Below are 26693 nucleotides of genomic sequence, written 5' to 3'. Positions count from 1 at the left end.
CACACAGTTTCAAGACAGAACGCGGCTGTGTTAGTTTACACGTTACTTGTTCAATAAGGGTATTTCGTGCTTTCAGCTTGTGAGATTCCAAACTAGAGGGATCCAGTGCACGCTGGTTGGCTCCATCTCATAATCATTCCATGAACAAGTTGTGTGGGGTGCCTATTCAAGGGCTTCAATCGAAGTTAAGAGCTTCGAGACCAAATACAATTTTTAAAATGAGCATAGGGTGACCGTAACTATTGTGTAACAGAACCCTTGATAAATAATTCTTGTTCAGTCACCGAAGCCAGTGCGTCACAAATTTTCCACCTCAAGACCTCCCTGAAGCGTCGCTCCTCACACACACACATCACAAAAAGCTCACAAAAAGCTCAGTGTCTCGCTAACCCATGTTGCCATGGAAGGGAAGAGGAGAAATGTTGGAAAGGCTGCAGGCTGCTTGGGGACACTGACCTCTTCATGTTGAAAAGAACAAAACACTTTTCAAAGGAGAAATAATATTTTATGTCCCTTAATGTTCCGTTATATCTTGGTTTCTGTTTGTGTGTGTGTCTTTTAAAGTGCTCTCAATTAGAAAACCACTTGATAATATTTTTTAAAGGTTGAACTGGATGGTTCTGTCATTCATACTCCTGTTACAATGTTATATAATTGAATTTATATTGATTTACTGCATAACTGCTGTACACTGTGCTATTTCCTACGTTTTTATTTATTTTACTATTTCAGATAGGTGAACCAGGGGTATTAATGTAGAATTATCTCTGCAGTCATTTCTAAAGAGGGACTTAATTTGAGAAACTACTTAATTATGCCTGAGTAATAAATCCCAGCCTATAACTATACTCCTAGAATACACAAAAACTCACATGTCCATGATTCCTTTCCCCTCTGAGGACTGGAGAAACCCCACAGTGAAACAAATACACTGATAGGTTGTTTATTTTCCCCACAAATATGGAGCGATTATACCCCTCCTGTTGATTCATGAGCAATGTTGGAACACAATCTTCGTTTTGCTTATAGTCTTTGGAAATGGATTATTCTGCAAAGTAGATATTTATAAAACTTATTGACAGTTAGCTTTTGATAAATCATCATAAGAACGAGTTAGGTGGTTGATAAGAAGTAGAACAAAGCCCTATGAAAGAAAGAGGACTTACTAGTAAAACAGAAACTTTTCACATCTTAACCAGTGTCTCTTTATCTTTCCATATGTCAATCCAAGGCCCTCAGGGGCTCCGTGTCTGGTAGAAGACACTCCTACAACTACCGTGTTTTCTCTGAAAATAAGACATCCTCCGAAAATAAGACCTAGCGCATGGAAAGATAAGACATCCCCTGAACATAAGACCTAGTGCAACTTTGGGAGAAAAAATTAATATAAGACACTGTCTTATTTTTGGGGAAACAGGGTAACTACAATGTAGTTTAAAAAACCAACTGTTGAAGTGGTGCCCTGAAGAAAGTAGCACAATGGAGGGTGTAATTAGTCCTACCTGGGCAGTTCAAAAAAGATAAAGGGGAGGAAGGCTGAGATTGTCAGAGGGTCTCCAGCTTTGCATTAAAACAAATTTAGGTAGACCTCAAGGTCTACCAATTTGTAACTATTTAAAAAAAAATTTGGTTATCCTTTTTATTTTCATTTTTGTGTGGATTTGAATAAATTTGACCAATTCTATAATTATTTTTTAATTAGAAAAATTTCTAAATCTATAGTAGCCTACATAGAGGATAATAAAACAACCTCCTATTTACAAGCAGATTTGTCAAGTTTTATAGGCCATATTTATTAGTTTTATAATTTCAAATTCAGGTGACTTAATTTTGAGAGAGAGAGAAAGAGAGAACATGTACACATGCTTATATGCTGGCCTTCACTAACAAGTTGTTTCTTCATGTGTCTTCTATAATTGGTTTGTGAATTCATTTTCCAAAAGGCTTAATAAGTGATAATTTTGTGTGGTCTATTGGATAATATAACCCTTCCAGATGGTTTGTCTTGCCAGGTGTCCCACTGGTATGAGCCAGGAACCATTATTTTCTTTTAACCTATTATTATGGAAAATTTCAAGCATACACAAAAGTTGGTAAAATAATTTAATTAATCTCATGTTCTCATCAACCAGTTTCAATAATTATTAACTTATAATCAATCTTGCTTCACTTGTATGTCTTTGTGCTCCATCCATATCCATATTCTACACACTGGATTATTTTGAAGTGAATCCCAAATGTTATATCATTTCATCCATAAATATTTCACTATGTAAGTCAAAAGATGAAGACTAAAAATAAAGTACCAATCACACCTAACAAGGATCAAATCAGTGTTCAAATATCTATGATTAATTCATGAATATTTCTTCATAGTGTGTCAAAATCAGGGTCTCAATAAGATCTACAAACTGCAGTTGGTTCATATATTTCTCTTTTTCTTTTTACTCAAAGATTTACCCCCTCTCTCTTTTTCTGTCCTCTCTCTCCCTTCCCTCCCTCTCTCCCCCTACAACTTATTTGTTGAAAAAATCCTGTGTCCCCTCCTCCCCCCCTGAATTTCTGTCCAATTAGTTTCTACTTTCTCACCGGAGTAGGTTTCATGCCATTCAGGTAGTAGGAAACCCTCAAAATCTTCAACCCACCATCAGCTGAGACAGAACAATTTTTGTGATGCTGTTCAGTGCTAGTGGGTTAATTATTTTTGAGTGTGTGTGGTTGTGTAAGGGTGTAGCCTACTTTTATGCCATGGTCTTAGCTCCATCGTTTCACCTGTAGAAGCTCACAGAATTTAGAAGTGTTTTATAGGAAGAAGGGTTTCACATCATTTAGTCCTTAATATTATGCAGAAATAAAATTTCTTGATACTCTAAAAAATCTTTGAATTAACTTGCAAGTTTCGGAATCAATATTTCCTGTAGAATGGGTAATATATATATTCAATAAGTTAATATATTCAATAAGTTAATATATTCAATAAGTAAATATATATATACTTATTGAATATATTAACTTATATATTAATATATTAATATATATATACATATATATATATTTACCTATTGAATTGTTTTAAGGAATAAATGATGTGATGCATACAAGGTAGTCTTTCTGGGCAGAGGAGGCCCTTGAGCAGGGTTTGAAGAAAGAATATTACTGGATTCAAAATGGCTGAAAGAGGAGTACATAATTGTAGAATGAGGAAATTAAAGGACATTTTAGGTCAAAGGCACAATCCGTGTCCTATGACTAGTAAGCTCAGTTTTCATCCCAAACCAATTTAATTACTTCCCAATTCTGTTGTTTGTGAGCGTTGTCTTTTGAGGATATAATTGCAGAAATTCCCAGCAGTTCTCATAAAATATGAAACTTAACATGGATATACAAGTCTGTTCTAATTTTCAAATAAGACCAAACCAAAGGAATTCCACTTGAATGTTTCCATCCCTGATAAGTCATGCACTAGGATAGTTGTCAGAGTTTCCTCCCAGTTTTCTGTGAATTGAAACACTCAGGAAAATGGTGAGCTATCTGCAATCATGGTCGAGCAAGGGTTTGGAATTTACAAATTGCAGCAACTTTGCACTGGTCCATCTCTTACTGATCTCTTTGGCTTTCCAGCTTTACTTTGGCAGCAACATCAAGGAAAGCACACTCTATCCATAGGATTTGGGGGATTCACATGTCCTTTATCTGACTGCTGGTCACAAGTTCCAACTTCTTATCAGTTCCATCAGGATCATTTTCTCGCTTGCCTTCCCCATCTTTCTGTGCTTGTACAACAGATCTTGCTAAACTACAAGGCAATGCAAAGTACAGTGCAACACTGGTTAAGAAAATCAAAGATATACTAGAATGTCATATGTAAAAGGATATATAATATACACTTAATGGCCAGATTATTATGGTCTCTGAACGCATAGTAATCTGGCCACTCAGTGTATATCCTATATAATAAAAGACTAATATGCAAATTGTCCCCTCAACCAGGAGTTCGACCAGCAGGCAGGCTGGCCAACCACCCATGTTCCCTCCCCCTGGCCAGGCTGGCCGGACTCCACCCATGCACAAATTCATTCACCGAGCCTCTAAAATATATATATATATATATATATATATATATATATATATATATATATGTATATATTCTGAGTGGCTAGATTATTATGCATTCAGAGATCATAATAATCTGGCCACTTAGTGTATATTACATGCTTATATACACCAAAATTGTATATGTATATGTCAGATCAAAATATTTGAAAAAATATTAAACTGCTGCTGACGTGTACGTACTATGTAATTAGGCCTACGATGGTTGCTTCTGTACTGAACATGTTCTGACCTTTTCTTATGATTATTCCCTAAACAATACAATATAACAACTATTTACATGATATTTACATTGGCTTAGGAACTGCAAGTAATCTAGAGATGATTTAGAGATGATTTAAAGCAAGCATGTCAAACATGTAGCCTGTGGGCCGCATGTGGCCCACAGTGAATATTTTTGTGGCCCAGCCAATATAACAGTGTGAGCAGTTATTTACTATTATGGAAGGAAATAAGTCTCCCGTCAGATCCAGAAGTACTGACATTCACCTTGGGTCAGTTTTGAAAGTAATCACTGCGAACAAGACTTCCCCCAAAGAAGAGATGCCAAGAGTCTGGAAGAAAACATTAATTTTATCATGGCTCTTGTTCTATTTTATATACTATACTTTTCCAAATAAACCTTGGTTTTTATGAAAATTGAAGCTTTTGTTTTTTTTTTGCGGCCCACATAAACTTACACCTTGTTTATTTGGCCCATGTTAGCCTTTCAGTTTGACATGCTTGATTTAAAGTGCACAGGAGAATGTGTGAAGATTATGTACAAAACTATGCTGTTTTATATAAGGGCCTTGAGCAGCTATAGATTTTGGTATCTGTGAGGATCCTGGAACCAGTACTCCACAGGCACAGAGGAAATCTGTATATTTCTGGTTATGGGATATTTTAAAATCAGGATAAAATCCGCCACTTTGTTTTTTAATATATTTTATTGATTTTGTACAGAGAGGAAGGGAGAGAGATAGAGAGTTAGAAACATTGATGAGAGAGAGTCATCGATTAGCTGCCTCTTGCACACCCCCTACTGGGGATATGCCCGCAACCAAGGTACATGCCCTTGACCAGAATCGAACCTGGGACCCTTCAGTCCCCAAGCCGACGCTCTATCCATTGAGCCAAACCGGTTTCGGCAAAATCCGCCACTTTGAATCAGAAAGAATGTGACTTAAAGAAGATGTCAGCCTCCTATGTACATGCTCCTTAACTTCTTGACCAAGTAGAGCTTTTACCACAACAGAGCAGGCGAATGTGCCCTCACTGCTGGCAATTACACGAGCAATCATGCCCTTAAGAATTGCCTCATTAAAAAAATAAATAAAAATAAAAATAAAAATGATTGCCTCATAAATTCTTAGAAATTTTATGTTTACCACTTAGTTTCCAAAGAGATCTAGCTTTAGCAATGTTCTAAGTAAGAGTAGACCTGCTTTTGTTTTTCAATTCAATTAATAGCACATAAATAATTTATTTTGAATCAGTTTGAGTGCCTTTGCGTACTCACAGGTGAAAAGTCCTGTGCATTTACAGTAATTCAGACATAAACCTGTCAGATATGTACTCCTCAGGCAAAAGGATAATCTATACTAATTAGAGGGTAATATGCTGATTAGACTGCATAGACCAAATGTCTTTGGGAAGTCATTCCAGATGTCCTTCCGGACAAAGCTGAGGCTCAAGCAAAGCTACCCGGGGTCCTGGGTGCTTGGGGCTGGGTGCCAGAGGGAGGGAAGCCCGGGTCTCAGTTGCCTGGCGGCAGCCAGAGGAATAAAGCCTGGGTCCCAGGTGTGGAAGGAAAGCCAGTGTCTGCAGCCGGGGAAGGAAGGCCTACTCTTGTACGAAATTTTTGTGCATCGGGCCTCTAGTTATAATAATAAAAGGAGAAAATGACTGAATGGATAGGGCTGAACAAGTGTTTTTCTCTTTGGACCCTGAAAATAAATAATTTTCTAGGACAGAATTAGTCTTCTAGAATTACCTTTTTACTGACCTATTTTTACCTAGATCTCTACCATCTTTTAAAAAAAAAAAATCTCTGAGGTGTCTTTGCAAAGTAAATATTACAAATTGTTCTATGCAACCCGCAAAGAAAGATGTGGAGATGCACAGATAGGATGTATGTTAAACCCAACCTCTTCCTGGGCCGGGTAGAACTTCGTTCTTGTATAAAGAGAGCATTTCTGCACTAGAAATCCTTGTAGGCAATTTTCACTCTAAAGAAAAATAAGAGCAAAACTGTGAAGCTCTAGGCAAATGGAATATCTTCCAGATATATGTTAGGCCAAGTGAAACAATTCTAAGCAAAAGTTGCTAGCTATAGTTTTGTTTGTAGTGGAAAATAAGCGACTACTTTGAGCTTGGTTTAATAAAACCAATAATAAACATTTTTTTTTTGGTAAGTTATAATGCGTCCCAGGTTCTAATGTCTGTACATTAATGTCTGTAATATTTAGAGACAGATGGTTAGTCTGGTCCCTCAGATCAATAGTCATCTCTGCCATAGATTCATGAGTTTGAATCTTACATGGCTATTACTTTTGGAATTTCCCATTAATATCAGTGCACTAAGTTTGGCTGAAACAATTATGCTTTTTTTTTAAAAAGTAATATTAATTTTGGATCTGTTGTGGAGAGAAAAATTTTTAGCTGAACAGCATTTTTTCAGAAATTAAATGCTTGTGTTTGTAAAACCACAATAGTAACCAGAAAAATATATACAGTGTGCCACAGTTACTACCAAGATTGGTATTTCCTGGGTAGTAGGTAATAAACAGTCTTGTAGCAGAAAGGAAAGACGTTTTATAATGCTAAGTGTTTGCAAACTGTGTATGTCAACACTATTGGAAAGATTTGTGAAAAGTGGGTCCTTGCTATGAAAGCAAAAGTAGCACATGTCACTAAATGAAAGCATTCTTTTATTTATTTGACAAATATGTATTGACTTCATGAGCTCTGGGTATTTGTTAAGCCCTTTGCATATGCTGTCCTATGTAATCCTCACAGCGATTCATTGTTATCCTGCCACTGATGATGAAAGTGAGTCTCAGAATTTAACTTGTCCAAAGCCAAAAGCTGAAATTGTTGGAGGTGGGTTTCGAACCCAGGTCTGTCAGATCCAGAGCTAAGACATACTGCTTCAGTCTGTCTTTTGGTAGGCAGCCCATTTTGCTGTAAAACTTGATATAGTTACTCCCTTTTGCCCCTTCTCAGGGGCAGGTATATTATCTTTTATGGCACTTCTGAGATCATAGGTAACTTACAGTGGATATGTGTTGTTAAAATAACAGAACCAGAAAGGCTTTCCTAAGAAACAACCACGAATCCACTATCTTTTAAAAAATATATATTCTTATTGATTTCAGAGAGGAAGAGAGGGACAGAAAGAAAAAAACATCAGTGATGAGAGAGAATTATTGATCGGCTGCCTCCTGCATGTCCCCTATTGGGGATCAAGCCTGCAACCTGGACATGTGCCCTTGATCAGAATCGAACGCAGGACCCTTCAGTCAGACTAAAGCTCTATACACTGAGCCAAACTGGATAGGGCCTCCATATTTTTTTTTTTTTCATGTGTTGCTGGGCATTACCAATTGATTCTTAAGAGAAATATATCACTTTAAAGACTTATTTGTAGTTTCCTATTACACTATATCATATTTATGGAGAAGAAGCTATGATGATAAATGCCATGTTCTTCATAGCCCTTTTCAACAACTGACATCCATTGACTTATATGTTTAGTAGAGGCCTGATGCACGAAATTTGTGCAAGAGTAGGCCTTCCTTCCCCTGGTTGCCAGCAGGCACCAGGGACCGGGCTTCCCTCGCAGCCCCAGCTTTGTCTGAAAGGCCACCCGGTAGGATGTCAGATCCAATTACCATATTATGCTTTTATTATTATAGATGATATGCCTCTCCACTTTAAAGCATTGGCTCTATGAAGGTAGTGATTTTTGTCTCTTTTGTTCACTGTAGTATCTCCAGAGCCTCAAAGAGTACCTGGCATGGTGTGGTAGGTACATAATGAATATTTGTTAAATGAACAGGGTGAGATTATTTCTAAGATGTGATAGAGGCCTACATTTACATGTATTATTTATTTTTTGCTCAAATTTCAGAGCAAGTTATAGTAGCACAGTTTGAGGTCATATGAGATGGAAAAAAATAATGCCAACTATAATTCCAGGCACATTATTTATGATCCTTAAAACAAATTGTAAGCTAAGTATTATTTTCCCCATTTTATGTATGAAGAAACTGGGTCCACCTTTCTGCAGCATAGACACTTGTTTGGGCCTCAAGGACTGTCCTGGCCACTCTGTCTCAGGAGTGGGCTTCAAACCATTCAGCACAGGAGAGGAGCAGGTGATGGGATGTTCTCCACACTCTGCAGTGCTCTTCACTCAACAGTGCTGTCAAAATCCCACCAGGGAAGCAGCCAGGCCATGCAATGGTTAGGAGGTAGGCTGTGTGCTTTGACGGGTACAGCTATCAACTCTGTATTTGCTATGAGACCTTAAGAGCATAAAACCTTTCTGAGTTTCAATTTCCTCACCTACAAAATGGGGTAAATAATAGCAACTACCTTATAGGATTTGTGGGAATGCCAAACGGGATACTCTGCAGAGTGCTTAGGTCAATTCCTGGCATATACAGCAGTCCCCCTTGTCTGTGGTTTCATTTTCCATGGTTTCGGTTACCCATAGGCAATGCCACTCTGAAAATATTCAGTGTAAAATACCCCAACTAAACAATCCATACGTTTGAAACTGGTTGCTGTGCCGCAGAGAATGATGAAATCTCGTGCTGTTGTACTCCATTCTGCCTGGGACATGAATCATCCCTTTGTCCAGCGTCTCCACGCTGCGGACACTCCCCACCCATTAGTCACTTAGGAGCTGTCTGGGTTATCAGATGGACTGTTGTGGTATTGCATTACTTGTGTGCAAGTGACCCTTATTTTACTTAATAATGGCCCCAAAACACAAGAGTAGTGATGCTGGCAATAAAAATACGCCAAAGAGAAGCTGTAATTCCTTTAAAGTGAAAACATGGAAGTTCTTAATAAGGGAAGAAAAAAAAAATCTTATGCTGAGGCTGCTGTGATTTACAGTAATAACAAATCTTCTGTCTGTGAAATTGTGAAGGAAAAAGCAATTCATGCTAGTTTGCTGAGAGAGAAAGACAAAGGGGGGGGGAGGGAGAAGGGGGAGAGAGGTCCCATTCACAGAACTCTTATTACAGTGTATTAATTGTTCTATTGTATCATTAGTTATCATTGTACATTTCTTACTATGCCTAATTTAAAAATTAAACTTTACATAGGTATGCATGCATAGGAAAAGACATGGTATATGTAGGGCATGGTGCTACCCACAGTTCCAGGCATTCACAGGGGGCCTTGGAAGGAATCCCCTGTGGCTACACATTATAAACTATAATTTGTAATTACAAGCTAATCTCACATGGCAACCAGACGCTTCTGTAAGAGCAGGGCCTCAGGGGACGCAGAAAACGTGGTGGAAGTGCAGAAGTGTGCTAGACTATCTCTGATGAGTTTGTGAAAGCTGATTGTGCACATTCCACCCTGATGCTGTGCGCAGTGATGTCACGTCTGTAGCTTGAAATCAGCCACAATACAGATATGGGACCCTGCCCCTGCCACTGCTGGTTAAACATTTCCCAGCATGCCACTGTAGAGGCGGTGCATTTTTGGAGGTGATTGCTTTGCTCGGACTTGGGGTGGAGCGAGCCATGCCTGTCAGCCTGAAGTGTCACATCACGCACACTCACTGATGACGAGAGATGCTTCCCAAACCACTGACCAGACACATGTAGGCTATAGGCTCTGAAATGAGGTCATACTTAAGTAGCAATGAAGACAGGAGTTCCCCTGCATTTTAAGGAGTCCCACAATAGCAAAGACTAAATATCTCGATGGGGGAAACTATTATTGTTACATCTTGTTATTATAACGAAGTCTTCCATGGGAAACTCCACTGGTCAGTGAATCACGAAGACCCCTAACCATTTCGACAGACCTCACACCAGGTGTTAGCGTTTAGGAGATTGTTTTTTCCACTTAGACTAATGGTTCTCAGAGCATGGCCTCATGACCAGCAGCATCAGCATTACCCAAGAATGTGTTAGAAATGCAAATTCTAGGTGCCCAGTCCAGACCTACCGGATCAGATAGGACCAGTTTGTACCAGGCCCTTCAAGTGTTTCTCAACTTTATCTTGCCAACAGGCAGTGGCAATGAGAATCCAGTAAAAAAATGCTTAAGGTGTTCTAAAATATTCTCTCCCATCCTTCTGAAATCCCGATCCAATATGCATCCTTTAATAGATCCTCATGAAATGTTCTTTTGTACATTGTTTAAATCTCTAACACACCATGTGCTAATCAGCAGTTCTCCCGAGTGAGCCTGCACTCAGGTGACAGATTTGCCATACAGTTATAGTTTGTTGAAAATGATTTCTTATAGTCTAGCTCAAATCTTATTGAACAGATGAAAATCCATAGGAGTGCTTTTGAGAAATATCCAGAGGAACATTTACAGTTCCACTGTATCTTTGTTCATCAGTGGGCTGTGCACACATGAGAAGAGAGTGTTCCTCTTGTTAGTATATTGACTGAGTGAAAGCACTTTAAATACAAAGATGAAAAGTTCATTAACTTACAGAAATAGAGTCACATTGCAGGTACATGCATGGCAGGGAGGGGAGTGATGAAGAAAAAAAAGGAGAGAAACCTTAAAAGGCATTTGACAAGAGAAGGTTGTATTCCCCAGATAGCCCTGTCAAGCAGCTCTGTCGACAATGAAAAGGAGAAAACAAATAAATTGGAGGTTGTGTGAATGTCACAAGACCAGAATATAAATACATATGACACCGAGAGAAGTAAATACCACAAAATATCACATAGTGTTGTAGGGTGATACCTTCTAGCTTGGCCAAAATGAAAAAGACAAAATAATATGTAGGTAAATCTCCAACACACTGGTCCAGCATTCACCTTTTACTCATAATGCCAACCTTCAAAAGACAGGGCTGTATAACCCAAACAAAGACAAGATCCGGTGTGTGACAAGACTCAGAACTCAGACATCTAGAGATGGGTTTAACATTCAGAGAACATGTCGGCCCTGTTTAACTCCCTAACTCGCAAGAGAGAATGCAGTCTTCCCGCTGAGCAGACGAAGAATATCTTTATACAGGAAGCAGAATCCAAGACTTAGTTCTTTTGACCCTAAACAAATGGTAGAAATGTGCATCCAAAAATGGGTTGAAAAGGATGGCGATTGTCACTTTCTCTTTTCTATTAAAAAGCACTTCAAGCTTTTATTAGCAACATAATTATCCATCTGACCATGCACTAAATCTCAGCAAGCTCTTAAAGGCTCGCAGCCCTTCCTTCAGCACTGGTTTTCTTGATGTCACCCAGGTCATATTATGGCTTTGCGCTCAGTGACACCACCTGTCTGCCCTAGGCCTGGTCCGACAAATGCCTTCTTGAAAACCTTACATAACTGCCTTTTTCCTGTTCCGCGGGCCTCGTGCACCATATCGAATGGAAGCTCTGGCCCAGAATCCAGGAATGTTGTTCCAGATTGGGCTGGCGGGTCTCACTGCTCATTACCACGAGCCCCCCTCTCCCCTGCCTGGGAAGCCAGAACACTGTCTCCCCGGGGCGTCCACATTCTGCCAGCTCAGGAAACGACCCTCAGTGTGGTGCAAGAAATCTGGTTTCCTCCTCGTGGCCATAAAGACTTCATTTTTAAGGATTTGATAAATAGAGAGGTATTGTCTTATTAGGCAAAGCTGTAGGTAAGAAAATGAAATACCACCTCCTATATTCTATTGAGCCCTATCACAAGGCCAAGAAATTGCAGTATGTTGAATTGATCAGGCTTTATAGAAAATACCATATACAAAGAGACCTAGAAGTGAAACTTTAAAAAAATCTAAAAGGAGCCCTGGCTGGTGTGGCTCAGTTGGTTGAGCATCACCCCGTTACTGAAAGGTCGGCTGGTTCAATTCCTAGTCAGGGCACATGCCCAGATTAACAGGTTTGATCCCTGACTGTGGTATACATAGGAGGCAACCTATCTATGTTTCTCTCTCAATCGAAGTTTCTCTCATTCTCCCCCCCTCTCTAAAATTAATACATAGCATATTTAAAAATAATAAAATAAAAATCCAAAAGATGATTAGTTTCATAATATTTAGACATGTCATGATGTACAAGCATGATTATAAGAAGTGTATTTGAGGTGCTTCCTGTTCAAAAGGGTTAAAGGTTCTCCATAACTGGGTAACTTCCTTGGCCCTTTTCTGTTTTCACGGGGCTTTCTCTGGATGGTGTAGCATTTCTGATGATTTCTACTGCTTTATGAATGCTGATGACTAACAAATGCTTGTCTCCAGCGCACACGGGTCCACAGTTCTGGACTCATGTGGCTGGGCTTTGAGTCCATGTGGCATCAACACTTCCCACTCCCATCCTGCTCCTCCTCTTGTGTCTCATGACTTATTAAATTTCAACACCATCCACGTGGCAGCTCAGGTCAGGTAGCCAGCACCTGCCTGGCCCCTCCCGGTCCTTTAGCCCTCACATCTAGTCAGTCCTTAGAGCCTATGTGTTCTGCTTCCTGCCTGTCACTCAAGCACACCCACCCGTCTATCCCCATTGCTGCCCGAGCTCAGGAACTCATCGTTTCTCCAGAAACGAGCAGCCTTTTAGCGGGTCTTCTTCTCCCAATCCATTCTTCTCAGCCAGAAGGACCATTTTACAAGTCAGAGTTGATCATATCCTTCCGCTGCTTCAAATGAACTAACAGTCCTTTGTGTCCTACCTACTTCCTGTCCATCTCTGTGAACACATTTTTGTTGTCTCTTCTCTTACCCTCTGAACTGGAGCTGTCAGAGTCTTTGCATTTTTTTTTTCTTTTTTCTGTATTTCTCAATACTTTTGTATCTGTAACTACTCTCTCTACGCTTTCTCACCTCCTTCCAGCTAATTTCTTTTTACCCTTCAAAACCCATCTTCCTCCTGGAAGCTTTCCAAGGTTATCCTTGGGTTAATCACCCCTTCGGTGTATCCCAGCGGACAGGGTCCTAGTACTCACACAGGATTGTGACTTTCTTCTTCTCTCTTTTCTCACGGGGCTGAGAGTGCCTAGAAGGCTGACACTATCTTTTCACCTCAGTTCCCAGAGCTGTGCCTCAGGTCTGGCTACTGCACGTCCTCAAAAAATGTCAGTCTATCGACTAAGTTAAGTCCTTTGCAATGAGGTCATAAGCTCCTGTGCAACCTTTTGCTGGAAAGCAGCCTAGGTTAAGGCTACAGAGTAGATCCTATTGGAATGGGAAAATGTGTTCAAACAAGGAACAGAGTCAGATTTCTAAGATGCTACTCGGTGAGGCCTGATTATTGGAATGTGTCTCTCGGAAACACAAACAAGAAATCTTGGCAATTGCAGCAGCCTCGTGGGACAAAGTGAGATATGTGGGAGAAAGCCTGACCTCGTGCACCTATAGACAGACATTAACAGGGAGCATAAGCGTGCTTAGGGATTTGACAATCCCCTTAGAAGTAGGTTTAGAAGCCTCCATCTTGTTTGTTGCCAATAAACAAAAAGGGGAACTTTTCCCCATTGTTTCTGTTCTGTAAAATTTAAAAAATATATATATTTTACTGCTTTTTAACAGAGAGGAAGGGAGAAGGATAGAGAGTTAGAAATATCGATTAGCTGCCTCCTGCACACCTCCTACTGGGGATGTACCCACAACTAAGGTACATGCCCTTGACTGGAATCGAACCTGGGACCTTTCAGTCTGAAAGCCAATGCTCTATCCATTGAGCCAAATCAGTTAGGGCTGTTCTGTAAATTCTTAATGTGAGAATACATAGTAGGCCTTTACAGTCCTTATCAAATGTATACCTCACTTAGATATATGTTTAAAATGAGTTCTGAGAAAGAACTTCATCCCTGACTTGAAAGCCTCACCCACAGTGTGGCTACACAAACTTCACTGTCATTATTTCCAAATCTTCCAGTCCTCTGCTGGACACCTGCCTCTGTGGGTCCTGTCTGCTTTGCTTTCTACCTGGACGTCTCCAGTCCATACCGTGCTCACATATTTTAAGTCTGAGTCTCTCCACTATGCATGTTATCTACTGCTGTTGAGCCATGCAGCTAGTCCTAATGATGAAAAACCTTGCAAATGCCTCCACTACAGAGGCTTGGCTTTTGGCCTCATGGCCCAATAGAAACTCTCAACTTGGGAACCCACGAGGGCACAAGCAACTTAATGTGTTTGTAATCAAAGGGTGAATAGGATAGAGGTGTTACCTTAAAATGGCGTGTTGGCTTGTAAGTCAACAGCTCTGCCTCCCTAGCAGGAATGGTCTAGGGTTTGAAGGAGGCCCTAGGGGCAGGGATTATGAATATCACCAAACTAGTTATGTGATGACTTGCTAGGTGACTCTCAGTCACCCTTCCAACATCTGTCTCTAGGAAAATTGTAGTTACCAGAAAATGCAGTACCGTTGCTTATATTTTCCATCTTAAAGTAGAACTTAGCAACATTTTAGGGTTTCCAAAATTGAGTGTGAAGAGATATGCATTGATTATAAACGCTCAAAACGTGGTTTCAAAAGCTCCACTAACAAGAAAATCTGGTTTGACTATCCAGTCCGGTATCTTTTTTCCTCAAAATTGCCATTCCTCCTGCCAACCATCTTCTATCCAGGCACACCCCCTCTCTTTCCATCACTGACACTCAAGAGCTTGGAAGTCGCTCTGTTTCTCCCTCTCCAGGGTCCTCCCTCACATGCTATAGCTAAGATGTACAGCTTCTGCTTTTGCTACATTTTTCCTTTTGCCTCTTTCTCTGACTCTGCCTGCCACCCTCTGAGCCCTGGCCCACCTGGCATATTAATCTTGCTTCGATTAGTAAAATAATATCTTGATGTTCTCACTGCTAACTCACTTGACATGACACCACTGCTTATTTTCCTAAAACATGTCTTGAATCATGCCATTCTCCTGCTCAAAAGTTTTCAAGGGACACCACCACTTACTAAATTAATCTTACAACACCAGATTTGTAACCTACCCTTTCTGATGGTTCCATGTTTTAGTCTTCTTCTTCTTCTTTTTTTTTCAGGGAGCTGTATATATTTTTTTTATTTCAACTTTGGGTACACATTGGCTGTTCTTCCCGCACAATTTGTGAGATCCCGCCTCTGTACTATTGCTCATGCTGTTTCGCTCCAGCTACCTGGTTCAAGTGCTGGCTCCATTCTTGACTAGCTTTGTGCTTCTGTTTCTTTGTTTATGCTATGACGATTAGCGCCTACTTACGAGGGGATTGTGATAATTCTGTGAAGAAATCCATACAAAGCCCTTAGGAGAGTCCCAGCACAAAGTCAGTATTCAGTAAGTGCTAGTGATCATGATTATGATCATCATCCCTTTCAAGGACCATTTCAAATCCACCTCTTTAGTGACGCCTTTTTGAATTGGCCAACTCAATGTTATTTCCCCCTCTTTTTGTCCATCTCTGAATAGCATCTGACATATAATGCCCTGCTCCAGAATAGTGTGTGCACTGGACTGGACTCTACACTTATTGAGGTTGAGGAACTTTTATTCATCGTCGGATGCTCTGAAGGACTTTGTATAGCACCCGACACATCAAAAGGACTTAATAAATCCCGGCTAAACTGATTTTACTATTTTAAAAAAACTCAATTTCACAAGCTGAGACACATAGCAAGTAAAGATAAGTAAATGAAATGAACACCTGGATCAGAAGAACATTTCTGGTGGAAGACACTGAGACTGATGCTGTTAGAATGCAAGGTTTGCCCTGATAACATCCTTTATCCCCCGTTTTCCATTGCAGGTCTGCTTAGTGGCCTATCTTGGTTTGTTTATGCTTTGTGTCTCATATCAAGTTGACGAACAGACATGTATCCAGTTTATTATGAAAGTAAGTTGTCATTTTTCTTTTCCTTTTATTGTCACATAGAAAGAAACCCAAGTACAAAATAAAGGAGTGCTTTTTTAAGGGGCTGCATATCTGATTATCCCAGAAATTGCATTTTTAGGCAGGCCAAAAAATGTTTTAGGAGGGCATTGATCCAGACTTCAAATATAATGCTTAATTTTTTTTTTTTTAAGTCTTAATTTCCATGAACTGGGTTGGCGTATGAAGTCTGCCTTTCAGTGCCCTTAAAAGGAATATTGAAAATTCATCAGTTCAGCAAAAACACTTTGCCAGGGAAAAGATGCCTATATTAGTGCCCACTTCCATATCTTGGGGTTTATTTCAAATGTTCTAATAACAAAGCAGTCTAAGCGTATTTCCTCTTGTAGGCAGGGTCACTAAAGCAGAAAAAGCACATTGGGTGCATCCAAATGATCTGTGCCAAGAGTCTGGGGGCAAAGGGGACAGGGAGTTGGGATGTGCATGGTTTAGCAAGTATGTGTGTGTCCGATATGTGCATGTAGTTTTCCTCTGTTAGAGACAGTGTGCTTGGTTGGAGCCGGTTCAAATGCACAGCGTTTCCACTGCACATAGAATCCACTCTAAAAGGAAACATGGACACACCCTTTCAGAGTTGAGGGAGATAAACACCCAACTCAGCAACCAGAGTGAGTAGAAATCCAATTCCTACATTTTCTTTCAACAGCTATAGCAGAGAACAAAAAAGCTTTCTGTACTTTTTTTTTTATCCACTCACATAGCGTTTACTTTTCTTCTACAAGAAAATACATAAAAACTGGAGACTCTTTTGTTCACTATAACAAGAAAGCATAAGGCATAAGAGCAAGTAAACTATATTATGTGGAAATTACAAAGATGCAGAAAATAAGATAGTATATTCTAGTATAATTAAAGCTGCTGGCATAAAAAAAAAGCAGTGTGTTGATATATATGTACATATATAATGTTGAAAAAGGGTAGTCATTTGAGTGAAAAAAAGTTCACATTATTTTAACTGCAAAAACAGACCACACAAAATGTACAGCATGATCCTGCAGAAAGAAATGAGCTCTTATGTGCTTAAAAAATTGTTGTCTATGAGTGGTGAGATGATAGCTGCATTTTGTAGTTTTTTTCTCTAATTTTGAAATGTCCTCCAGTTAGGCATTATTTTTCCAATTAAAAAATTTAATGGATGCTACTTAAAAAAAATATTGGTGGATATGCCTACAGTTAGAAATTTTACTTTTTCTGAGAGTGTCCCTTAAAAGGGCCAGATAAAGCAGGCATCAGTCCATGTTTATTTTTTTGTAAGGCTTGGTGATGATTAAAAAAAAAAAAAAAAGCAAAAAGCCAGAGAGCCTCGTAAGAAATGGCCTGTTAAATTACAGGGACTTCATCCACCAGGTAAAAAAAATGCTCTCACCTGGATTCATCATAGAGTGTGAAAGGCCCTCATTCCTCCCCAGATGATCCTAGAAAGAGCAGAGGCAAAAGCATCAGCTTCCCAGAGTCCTCCACAGCCTTCCCAACATCTGCAGGTAAAATAAGGGGCAAGGAAAAAAATGTCACTGCCAATGTCAGCCAGGCTGAGAATTCCCCACCAGGAGCATCTCACTAGCTGTCTTTTTCCCCACCTGGGACAGACACTGACAAATACTGAGGCCCTTTCTCCTCCCGGTGACCTTCAGTGATGCTTCTTCCTGCCAGCTCTCTAAGATGCCCGCTGTATTATCTTCTGTCAGAAAACGAACTTCAGTCAATCGCAAGGCTTTCCAAAGCCCCCACAGATTACAGCAGACTTCCCGTGAGCGTCTCACACCGTTTGGTGGGGGATGGAGGAGAGGAATGAAATACATCTTTCCTGTGGTGTTCTTCACTGGCATAACCACATTTTGGTGCCCCGACATGGAAGCCCAGGCCTTAGCTTTGAGAATGTATTTCCTCCTATGGAAGACCCTGATACCTTGATGTAGCCTGCATACACGCAAACACACACACACACACACACACACACACACACACACACACTCACACTTTTTCTTAAGATACAATAGCCACTTTTCATCTCAAGCTGGCACACCCAGTCTTCTCCAGAGGCCCTTTGGCACACCCTGGGTGCTACCATCATGTTCTTTCTTTCTCCCACGGGCCCCTGGGCTTAGGCCATTCCCTCGTGGATTGGGGCCTCCTGCGGTTCCTAGTGGCCCGGCTTTCTAGGGGCTCAGATTGAGGATTTTGGGAAACGTGTCTGATTCATGTGCTTGCAGGAGCTCAGCGGGGCCACATTCCCACAAGGGCGTTTAAGGCGCATTGCCTCCTGCCCTCATCCCCGAGGCCCCTGGGCTGCAGCTGCCATCTCCTAGGCAGCATGCTGTAGAGGGGCCTTCCCGTGCCTGCCACCAGGGGAAGGTAATTAAATCGAAGCCGAAACTCCCTCCCCCTGTCGTTCCCAAACGTTGAAGCTGCAGCCGGGTACCAATTAGAGGCAGCAGCACGAGGAGAAGCAGCAGCGCAGGAGGCTCAGTTACATAAGCGCCCAGGGCCACCGCGCCTCCATCAGCTGTTGCCCAGCTCCAGACGCACCACACCCGCAGACTAATGCGTCCCCAGCCGGGCTTTTATCAAACGATATTTGCTCGCATTCCCAAGGTCATCGTAAACACTTTCATTGATAGTGTATTCGCGCCGGGTAGGCGAAACAAGCCCCTGGATTTTAAGTGACAGATTTAACCCAGAAGCTTGTTGCTGTCAGATGAGCTCAAGCCACAAAGGAAAAAAAAAAAAAATGCTACAGCGCCGCAGACGTAGCCCACAGGCTTTGGGGGATCAAGTCTACATTTGTGTTTTAAGATGGATAAGAAACTTGATGCTGCGGCTCTCACTCCTGTTTGTTTACTTGGCCCGATGCTTTCAGGGAGTGGGAGAAGCAGAATCCCAATGTGTGAGGTTTGCATCGCTGACCAGGGTTTGTGCTCTCCCGGGCTGGCTGTGAGCACATTGAAGATGCTCAGTGAAAACGGAGCAATCGCAGTGTTTAAATGTTTACATCTTCCTATAAGCTCAGTTTGCCCCGTTCCTCCCACATGACAGGGAATGAAACAAAGCCAGTAGAGTTGATGGCCTGAGTCCTGAGATCTGACAACTGTTTATATCTCTAATTTGTTTATTTCTTTCACAAATACTTAAATAGTGCTACTATGCACCAGACACTTTTCTAAGCCCTTTACAGATACCAACTCTTTTGATTCTTATAATAATCCTGGGAAGTTATTATGATCATCATTCCAAGTTTACAAAGGAAGAAACCGAGGTACACCTGGGATTGTTTAATGAGCCCAAAGTCCGTAGCCAGTGAGGGGAGAACCAGGATTTGAACTCAGGCAGTCTGGTGCCCTGGTCCATGCTCCTAACCATCACCAAGTATTGCTGTACACATATTAAATGTCTTGGGCAAATCTTTTTTTTTTTTAAATATATATTTTATTGATTTTTTACAGAGAGGAAGAGAGAGGGATAGAGAGTTAGAAACATCGATAAGAGAGAGTCATTGATCAGCTGCCTCCTGCACACCTCCTACTGGGGATGTGCCTGCAACAAAGGTACATGCCCTTGACTGGAATCAAACCTGGGACCTTTCAGTCCGCAGGCTGACGCTCTATCCACTGAGTCAAACCGGTTTCGGCTTGGGCAAATCTTTATGTAGAGAAAACTCAATTTTGGACCATCCTACTAAATATATGACCCTCAGGTGGCAGATTATCTCTTTTATTTGAGCCTTCCCTGGTAAAGTCATAGATGTACCCATGTTCCCAGAGCAAATAATTCCAAGTTCTGTGTTGGCTGCATTGGAAAGGCAGCTGCAATGGGTACCAACATGGCTGGCACAATTTAATTTGGCTCTTGGCACCAAGAATTTAAAGTCAATCAAAAAGCCAGAATATTCTAGAACAACCCAGAATATTTCAAATATCCTGCCCCAATGATCCCTCAAAACAAACCTACACTTTTTAGCCTAAGTATGCCAGTGATAGAAGGAAATGTGGCCACTGAAAATCTTGGGGCTTGGACCAAGGCAATGGCATTTAATAGCACAAATTAACTATTTCCTTCTTAAATTTTGTGAAGGTGCCATTTTGGATTTATCTGGCTCCCTTTCTCCAAGGGAGAATAAATGTGTGGAATATAAATTACTCTTGTTATATGCCTGAGATGTAAGAGGTTTCAATAAACTGTTTCACAGGTGAAGAAACATGGATTATTTTTTATAATCCTTCAAATTATTTGAAAATTAGAAATAGTGTGCAAGATTAAGATAGCTTTGATGAGAAGATCCAAAGAATCCATGCCTTTCAGAGATGCCTCTTGTGTTTGGGATTCATCAAAGCTGCTTGCTACATCCATACAAAAGCAGCCACAGTCAAGCTAATATCCTCAGCTCCGTTCATGAAAAGCGCCCAACATCTGTAGGACAAATGAAAATATGAGCGTTTAAGGATTGCTTACTGACCAACGTGGAGCCACTTCCATGTCTTGGGAACTGGTTTCTGAGGAGCTCCTCTGTCAGGGAACTTCCTGGGAGAGAAGAAAAAAACAACAACAGCTTTTATTCATTAGCTTTCTCAAGTCATTCAATGTACTTTGTAACCAGAAAGGTTTTCTTCTGCTTTCTTGTAGCTGCTGTACTTTCTGCTGAGTGCCCTGGGCTTGATGGTCTGTGTGCTGGCCGCAGCCTTTGCTGCCCACCACTATACACTGCTCAACCGGGTTACCTGTGAGACCGCACTCGACGCCTGCCACTGCAAACTGCCCACCTCCGAGCCCCTCAGCAGGACCTTTGTGTACCAGGATGTGACTGACTGCATCAGCATCACTTTCACTTTCAAAGTGTTCTTACTCACCCAGATGATTCTTAACTTGGTGTCTGGCCTTGTGTGCCTGTTGGCCTGCTTTGTGATGTGGAAGCACAGGTACCAGGTCTTTTATGTGGGTGACAGGATGTACTCCCTCTCAGCTTCTGAAGGCCAGCAGCAAAAGGTCTAACACTCTTGCTCAAAGGTGGGAGAGAAATACAGCACACTGACTAGTTGAGGTTAAGAAAGAAAGAGAGAAAGAAAGAAAGAAAGAAAGAAAGAAAGAGATAGTGAAAAACTCTGACAATAACTAGTATTCACGGTTCTAAACAAATATTTTTATATTTTTCAGAAAATGAAAGAGTATTTCTTCAAGTTTTCTATAGTATTTTTTATAAATTCTTATGAAAAAAAATGAGATCCAAATTGATTTTGGGACAGTAAAAGGACACTGAATAGGGAAAGGATAGCATAGATTTATCTTCACAGTCCGGAGTTTATTCCTTATATTCAATTTATCCATTACTTGTATAATCTTCTTTCCTGTTAGTCTAGTTTGGTGGTGCGAATTGCCATTTCAGGCCCACATGCTCCATTTTGGGGAGTCTTTTCCAGGCCCTCCTACCTTCCACCAGGAAGACCTCGCTGTGCCTGGGGGAAAGACAGGGGCCGGGGAAAGAGTTGATCGGCCAGGTGGACTCTCTATTTTCCGTGGTAGAGATATCTTCGAGGCCTGAAACAAGTGAAAGCAGCCTAGTAGGAAAGGAAGAGACTTTTGCAAAAGGCTCAATAATTATGAACACCTGGGTGGGGGCGGCAGCCTTCTCTCCCCAGCTGCCTGGGCTCTGCTCTGTAAGTAGATCGCTTGCTAAATGCTTCAGGTGATTGTCTGCGCCTCCATAATTGAAAGTTGGTAGTAGTTGTATTCTTAATGATGTAGAAGGCCTACAATAATCACATTATGCTTCTATTCTATCATCTACAACAAATCATTACAACCAATTTCTAGCTAATTGTTCATTATAATTATGCTCAGAAGTCTATTTAACAAGCCCCTAGCTGAACTTAGGCAGCACAGTCGGTGTTAGGAGACGTGACTCTCACAGAGGAGAGGCTGAAAGATGGTTTCTTGCTATATAAGGGAGGAAACAATTTTATTAATAGCGCAGGTTAAATATACTCATCTAAACAAAAACAAGAGCATTTGTAACAGGAACGGTTATACAAATAGCACATTTGTGATCGGTTGTGAAGTGTCTCTCTTGGCAGCTAAGTACTTTTGAGGGAGATTGGGTAATGCCCATGTGTTTCATTCACGAAACTGTATTTGATATGCAATCCTATTATTGATTTGTATGCACAGTGAAACCTAGAGACTAAAACGTTTTGAAGTCCTTCTTTGATTGAGCATTTGCACATGGACTTGGAGGTAGTTTTTGCTTTTGTTTTTAATTAACTGACATAAAAAAGCACAAGTTCCCTGTTATTGTTATTGTTAAATTTGGAACAATGTCAGTGTTTTAAGGAAGGGTCTCAGAATGCAAATTCACGCAGCATGAATGTTACCAAGAACTTTTTCTCTTATTATGCTCTGTTGAAATTCAAGATAATAATTGAGTTTAAGTTGCCTCTCCACATTGCTTATAAACTTCACTAATTATGAAATTCTACCCTAAAAGAAAAACATTTTCTTGTCTGCCTTAGAAGACAGATGAATAATTATACTGATGGTGATAATAGTGTTGATTTCTACCCAATGTAAATACCCAGACAAGCCTGGCAGGCTGAGCATTGACCTATGAACCAGGAGGTCATGGTTTGGCTTCCCAGTCAGGGTACATGCCTCGTTACTGGCTAGATCCCCAGTGGGGATCACGCAGAGGCAGGTGATCAATGATGCTTCTATTTCTCTTTCCCCCTCCCTTCTTCTCAGAAATCAATAAAAGTATATTTGAAAAAAAGACAAATAAAAAGAAAAACGTTAAGTCAATTAGTTGGAGGATTATAACTATCTTTTATGTCCTCCAGATAAAACACCTGATTAACGGATGTTAAAAACTTTTAATGTATTCACTTGCCTTTTGAAAATGGCCTTCTTATACACTAGCTCAGGCCAAGAAGGCACATTGGAGGGATTAAAGGATAAGACTCTGGAGCAGATGTTTGACCACATGCAAGAATTACATGGACCTAACCAAGCATCCTGATGATGATCTGAAAAATACTTGTGTCCTGATTTTAAAAATCTCTATAATTGAATCCATTTTGATTTTGACAGTGTTCCTTATAAAGAAGAAAAAGACTGAGAATCTGAAATGTTGTAGGTTGCTGTTCTTTAAAGAGTGAGAAACTAGTGCTTTAATGCTAATTCCTAAGAGTTCAGCACCACTGGAAGCACACCCTGAATACCTTTAACAATGTTTTATAGCAAACACTACAGATTTTTATATTCAAAAATTAGAATTCTGCACATCACTAAGGTGCTCTATGCTTTACAAGAGATTCACAGGGTATTTCAAATAGCAGAATACTTTAGCTGATGGACTTGCTTTTTCTAAATAATGCAACCAATAATTACTGACATGGTGATAAGCTTGATAATAATCAGAATATATATATAATGGGGATTTTGCTATTGTGTAATCACATCATTCTTACATGACCAAAGAAATGAAAGTTGTAAGTTAAAAAAGGAACAAAAGGAAAGGAAAAGAAAGAAGCAAAGAAAAGATGCCTGTTCTGTGAACCCACTGTGTATTGATACGTGTAAGAGCTGTGTAACGTGAATAACAAACTGCTTTGGGCTTGATTTGAAGTATTTTGAGTTTCTGTTTTGCAAATATTGAAGTTCTGATAACAGCAACAGAAAAGGAACAGACACACAGCTTTACACTTAGCAAAATGTTACATTTAAAATCTGACAGGAAGCCAAGATGGTGACTGTCTCCTCTAAGCCATAAAACACTCAGATTTGTGCAATCCTCCTCCTCTTCCACCTCCTTCAGGAGAATTAAATGAATCAAGACTTTGGAAAGAGGGGAAACAGCCTGGACTTGGCAGTACTTGAAATAGGAGGAATACAGCAGCCTAAATGTACCAACTTTGTAACCAAGCCCACTCGATCAGTCTGTGCCTTCACATGACCACCATCTGTGCCTCCCCCGCTCCATCCAAATTTGTGTAGGCAGCTCCTTGGAGCCAGGCCTAAAAATATAGTTACACTAGGCCCTAGAAACTGTAGTCAAGTCACAGGCCTAACTTTTCTCCTTCTTTGGATTAAAAGTCTATATTCTTTCTTGAGGGGGTTCCCAAGAAATGTGTTTGTTCTGATAGCCAGGACCCATTATGTGTATGTTCTCTGTTCATGTCCAGGACATCAGAATATTTTTATTATTCTTTCTAGAGGCCCGATGCATAACATTCATGCATTGGAGGGGGGTTCCCCTCAGCCCGGCCTGCACCCTCTTGCAGTCCAGGACCCTGAGGGGTCCTTGGCGCAGCCAGAGATATGGGAGAGGCTCCCATCACCTCCACTGCACTCACCGGCTGTGAGCCTGGCTTCTGACTGAGCGGTGCTCTCCCTGTGGGAGCGCACTGACGACTAGAGGACAACTCCTGCTTTCAGCATCTGCCCCCTGGTGGTCAGTGCACGCTATAGTGACCAGTCATTCAGCTGTTTGGTCAATTTGCATATTAAGGTTTTATTATATAGGATACTTCCCTTTTTGCATGCAGTATATCTTGAATATGTTTATAGGTCTTTAGTAAAGGGTTGGGTAGAGGGTATACAAAGGAAATTCTGAGGGACAACAGTGAGCAGTATTTAAAGAAAATCACCCCCTAGCTCAGGGATAGACCATTGGCCTACATACTGAAGGGTCCCGGATTTGATTCTGGTCAAGGGCACATGCTAGGGTTGTGGGCTTGATTCCCAGTAGGGGCCATGCAGGAGGCAGCTGATCAATGATTCTCTCTCATCATTGATATTTCTATCTCTCTCCCTCTCCCTTCCTCTCTGAAATCAATTAAATACACACACACACACACAATAAAGAAAGAAAAAAGAAAATCAGAAAAGAACTTAAATGGATCACACCCTATTTGGGAAGTATACCTTGACCTTTTGTAGAAATTATCTCTGGGCTATTGCTATGTAGCATACATTTCTATAAGTCATGTTGGCTCTCAGTTCTTATTATCCTCAAATAACTCTATCATTTTTTAGATGTACACTGTATATTCAGGATAATTTTAAAAAGAGCTGATAGCCAAGTATATTTACACAAGAAACATTATTTGGATAAAGACTCAGTGGAACAGCCTATAAAATGAATATCTTGATTTGTTTCTTCTGATTTTCTAGTAACTTATTATCTCAATGATTATCCCCTTCAGAAATATCGGTCTGTGCTTTGGTGCTGTGATTTCATTCTTCTGGCATTGACAAAATAGTGAATAGAAAACAGTTGTCACCTCTGTGTCTGCGGTGGTTGTTTTTAAATGGGATGTGTATCATGCGGATTTTCTTTGTTAATAAAATTTTCATAATCTCTGAAGACACCGTGTTTGGATGTGCTTTAAAGTGTGGAAACATTGCACATAAACTGGTATATGTACAATCTCTCAGATTCATGTTTACTCTAAAAATCTGGCTTTAGGATAGACCAGAACTAATATTCATTTTGACCCCATTGTTCCAGGGACTATCTTTACTTTGGTACACACTACACCCATCATAGCAGTTAAGGTGGTAAATGCTTCGCAGGAAAAGGGAGCCTGAGCTGGAAAATGTCTTGCCAAAGGTACTTAGAATGCTGGTCTTCATTTATGTCCATTAATGTCAAGTAAAGCTAAAGAAAGGGATCCATGCTGAGTGTCACATGTTCAATCACAGTATACATTTAGTTACATAGAGAATCAGCTGGCCTAGCCCATTTCAAATCTGAATACAAGGAGTCCTTTTTACCAACTCTGAGGCTATTTAGATAGTTGATTGTGCTATAAAATGCACGGGTTCTTTTTGTTTAATTTAGTTAGAAAAGCTTGTAGAAGGCAAAAGGAAAGAGAATGATTTAGGACACACACTCTGAGCTGGGTTTCCTATCCTTATTTTCAAGGCTGTAGGTCTTAGGGTTGGACATTTGTCACTTTCTGGCTCTGTGATTTTTGGATAAACCATTTAGTCTTTCACTTCCTCTTTTGTAAAGTGGAGAAAAACATCACTGCCTCACAGCACCATGGGGAAGTTCAATGAAATGGCACTTAGCAAAGTGCCTGTATCATAGAGGGAGCTTAATATGCATTTGGTTTCTTCCTTCCTTAGCTGAGTTTTATGTACCTTGTGACACTTCTCATTGATTCAGGTTTTTGCCCCCAAATCCAACTAGTGAAGTATCTCTGTTTTGCTCTTCCCTCTGTGATTTCCTTTTTATTAACCAGAAACATTAGCAAATGGGCCTCAAACAGAAATTTTGCTTTTACTGTCAGATAGCACCAGGTCTTATTGATGCTAGTTCATGGAATGGTATGCTGGCAGTGTTTGTTGCTTTATACACCTAGATGGTTCTTGAATTCAGCTGTCTTCTCCCAGTTCTTCTCCCAGACAGAAGTAGAAGCTGAGACATTTCTCCTTATTTTCATAGTAGAGGCCCAGTGCATGAAAATTCATCCACTGGAGAGGCGTTCCTCAGCCCAGCCTGCCCCCTCTCACAGTCTGGAGCCCTCAGGGACAG

General features: G+C 40.5%; 1 protein-coding gene across 1 annotated transcript in view; it reads left to right on the top strand.

The window, feature by feature from the left end:
• SSPN (sarcospan) overlaps positions 1–25517 on the top strand; it is a 36080-nt gene extending 10563 nt beyond the window's left edge. Inside the window, exons 2-3 of the mRNA XM_084877272.1 lie at positions 16025–16111; positions 20786–25517. Of these exons, the coding sequence (XP_084733398.1) occupies positions 16025–16111; positions 20786–21151 (453 nt within the window). The 3' untranslated portion in view covers positions 21152–25517. The remainder of the gene's footprint in view (positions 1–16024; positions 16112–20785) is intronic.
• The last annotated feature ends 1176 nt before the right edge of the window (positions 25518–26693 follow it).

This window comes from Pipistrellus hanaki (genome assembly GCF_964339955.1).
Source record: "Pipistrellus hanaki genome assembly, chromosome: 3".
In the NCBI taxonomy this organism is placed as follows: Eukaryota; Metazoa; Chordata; class Mammalia; order Chiroptera; family Vespertilionidae; genus Pipistrellus; species Pipistrellus hanaki.
Note: the sequence above shows the minus strand (reverse complement) of the source record. Positions and strands in the feature narration are given on the sequence as shown.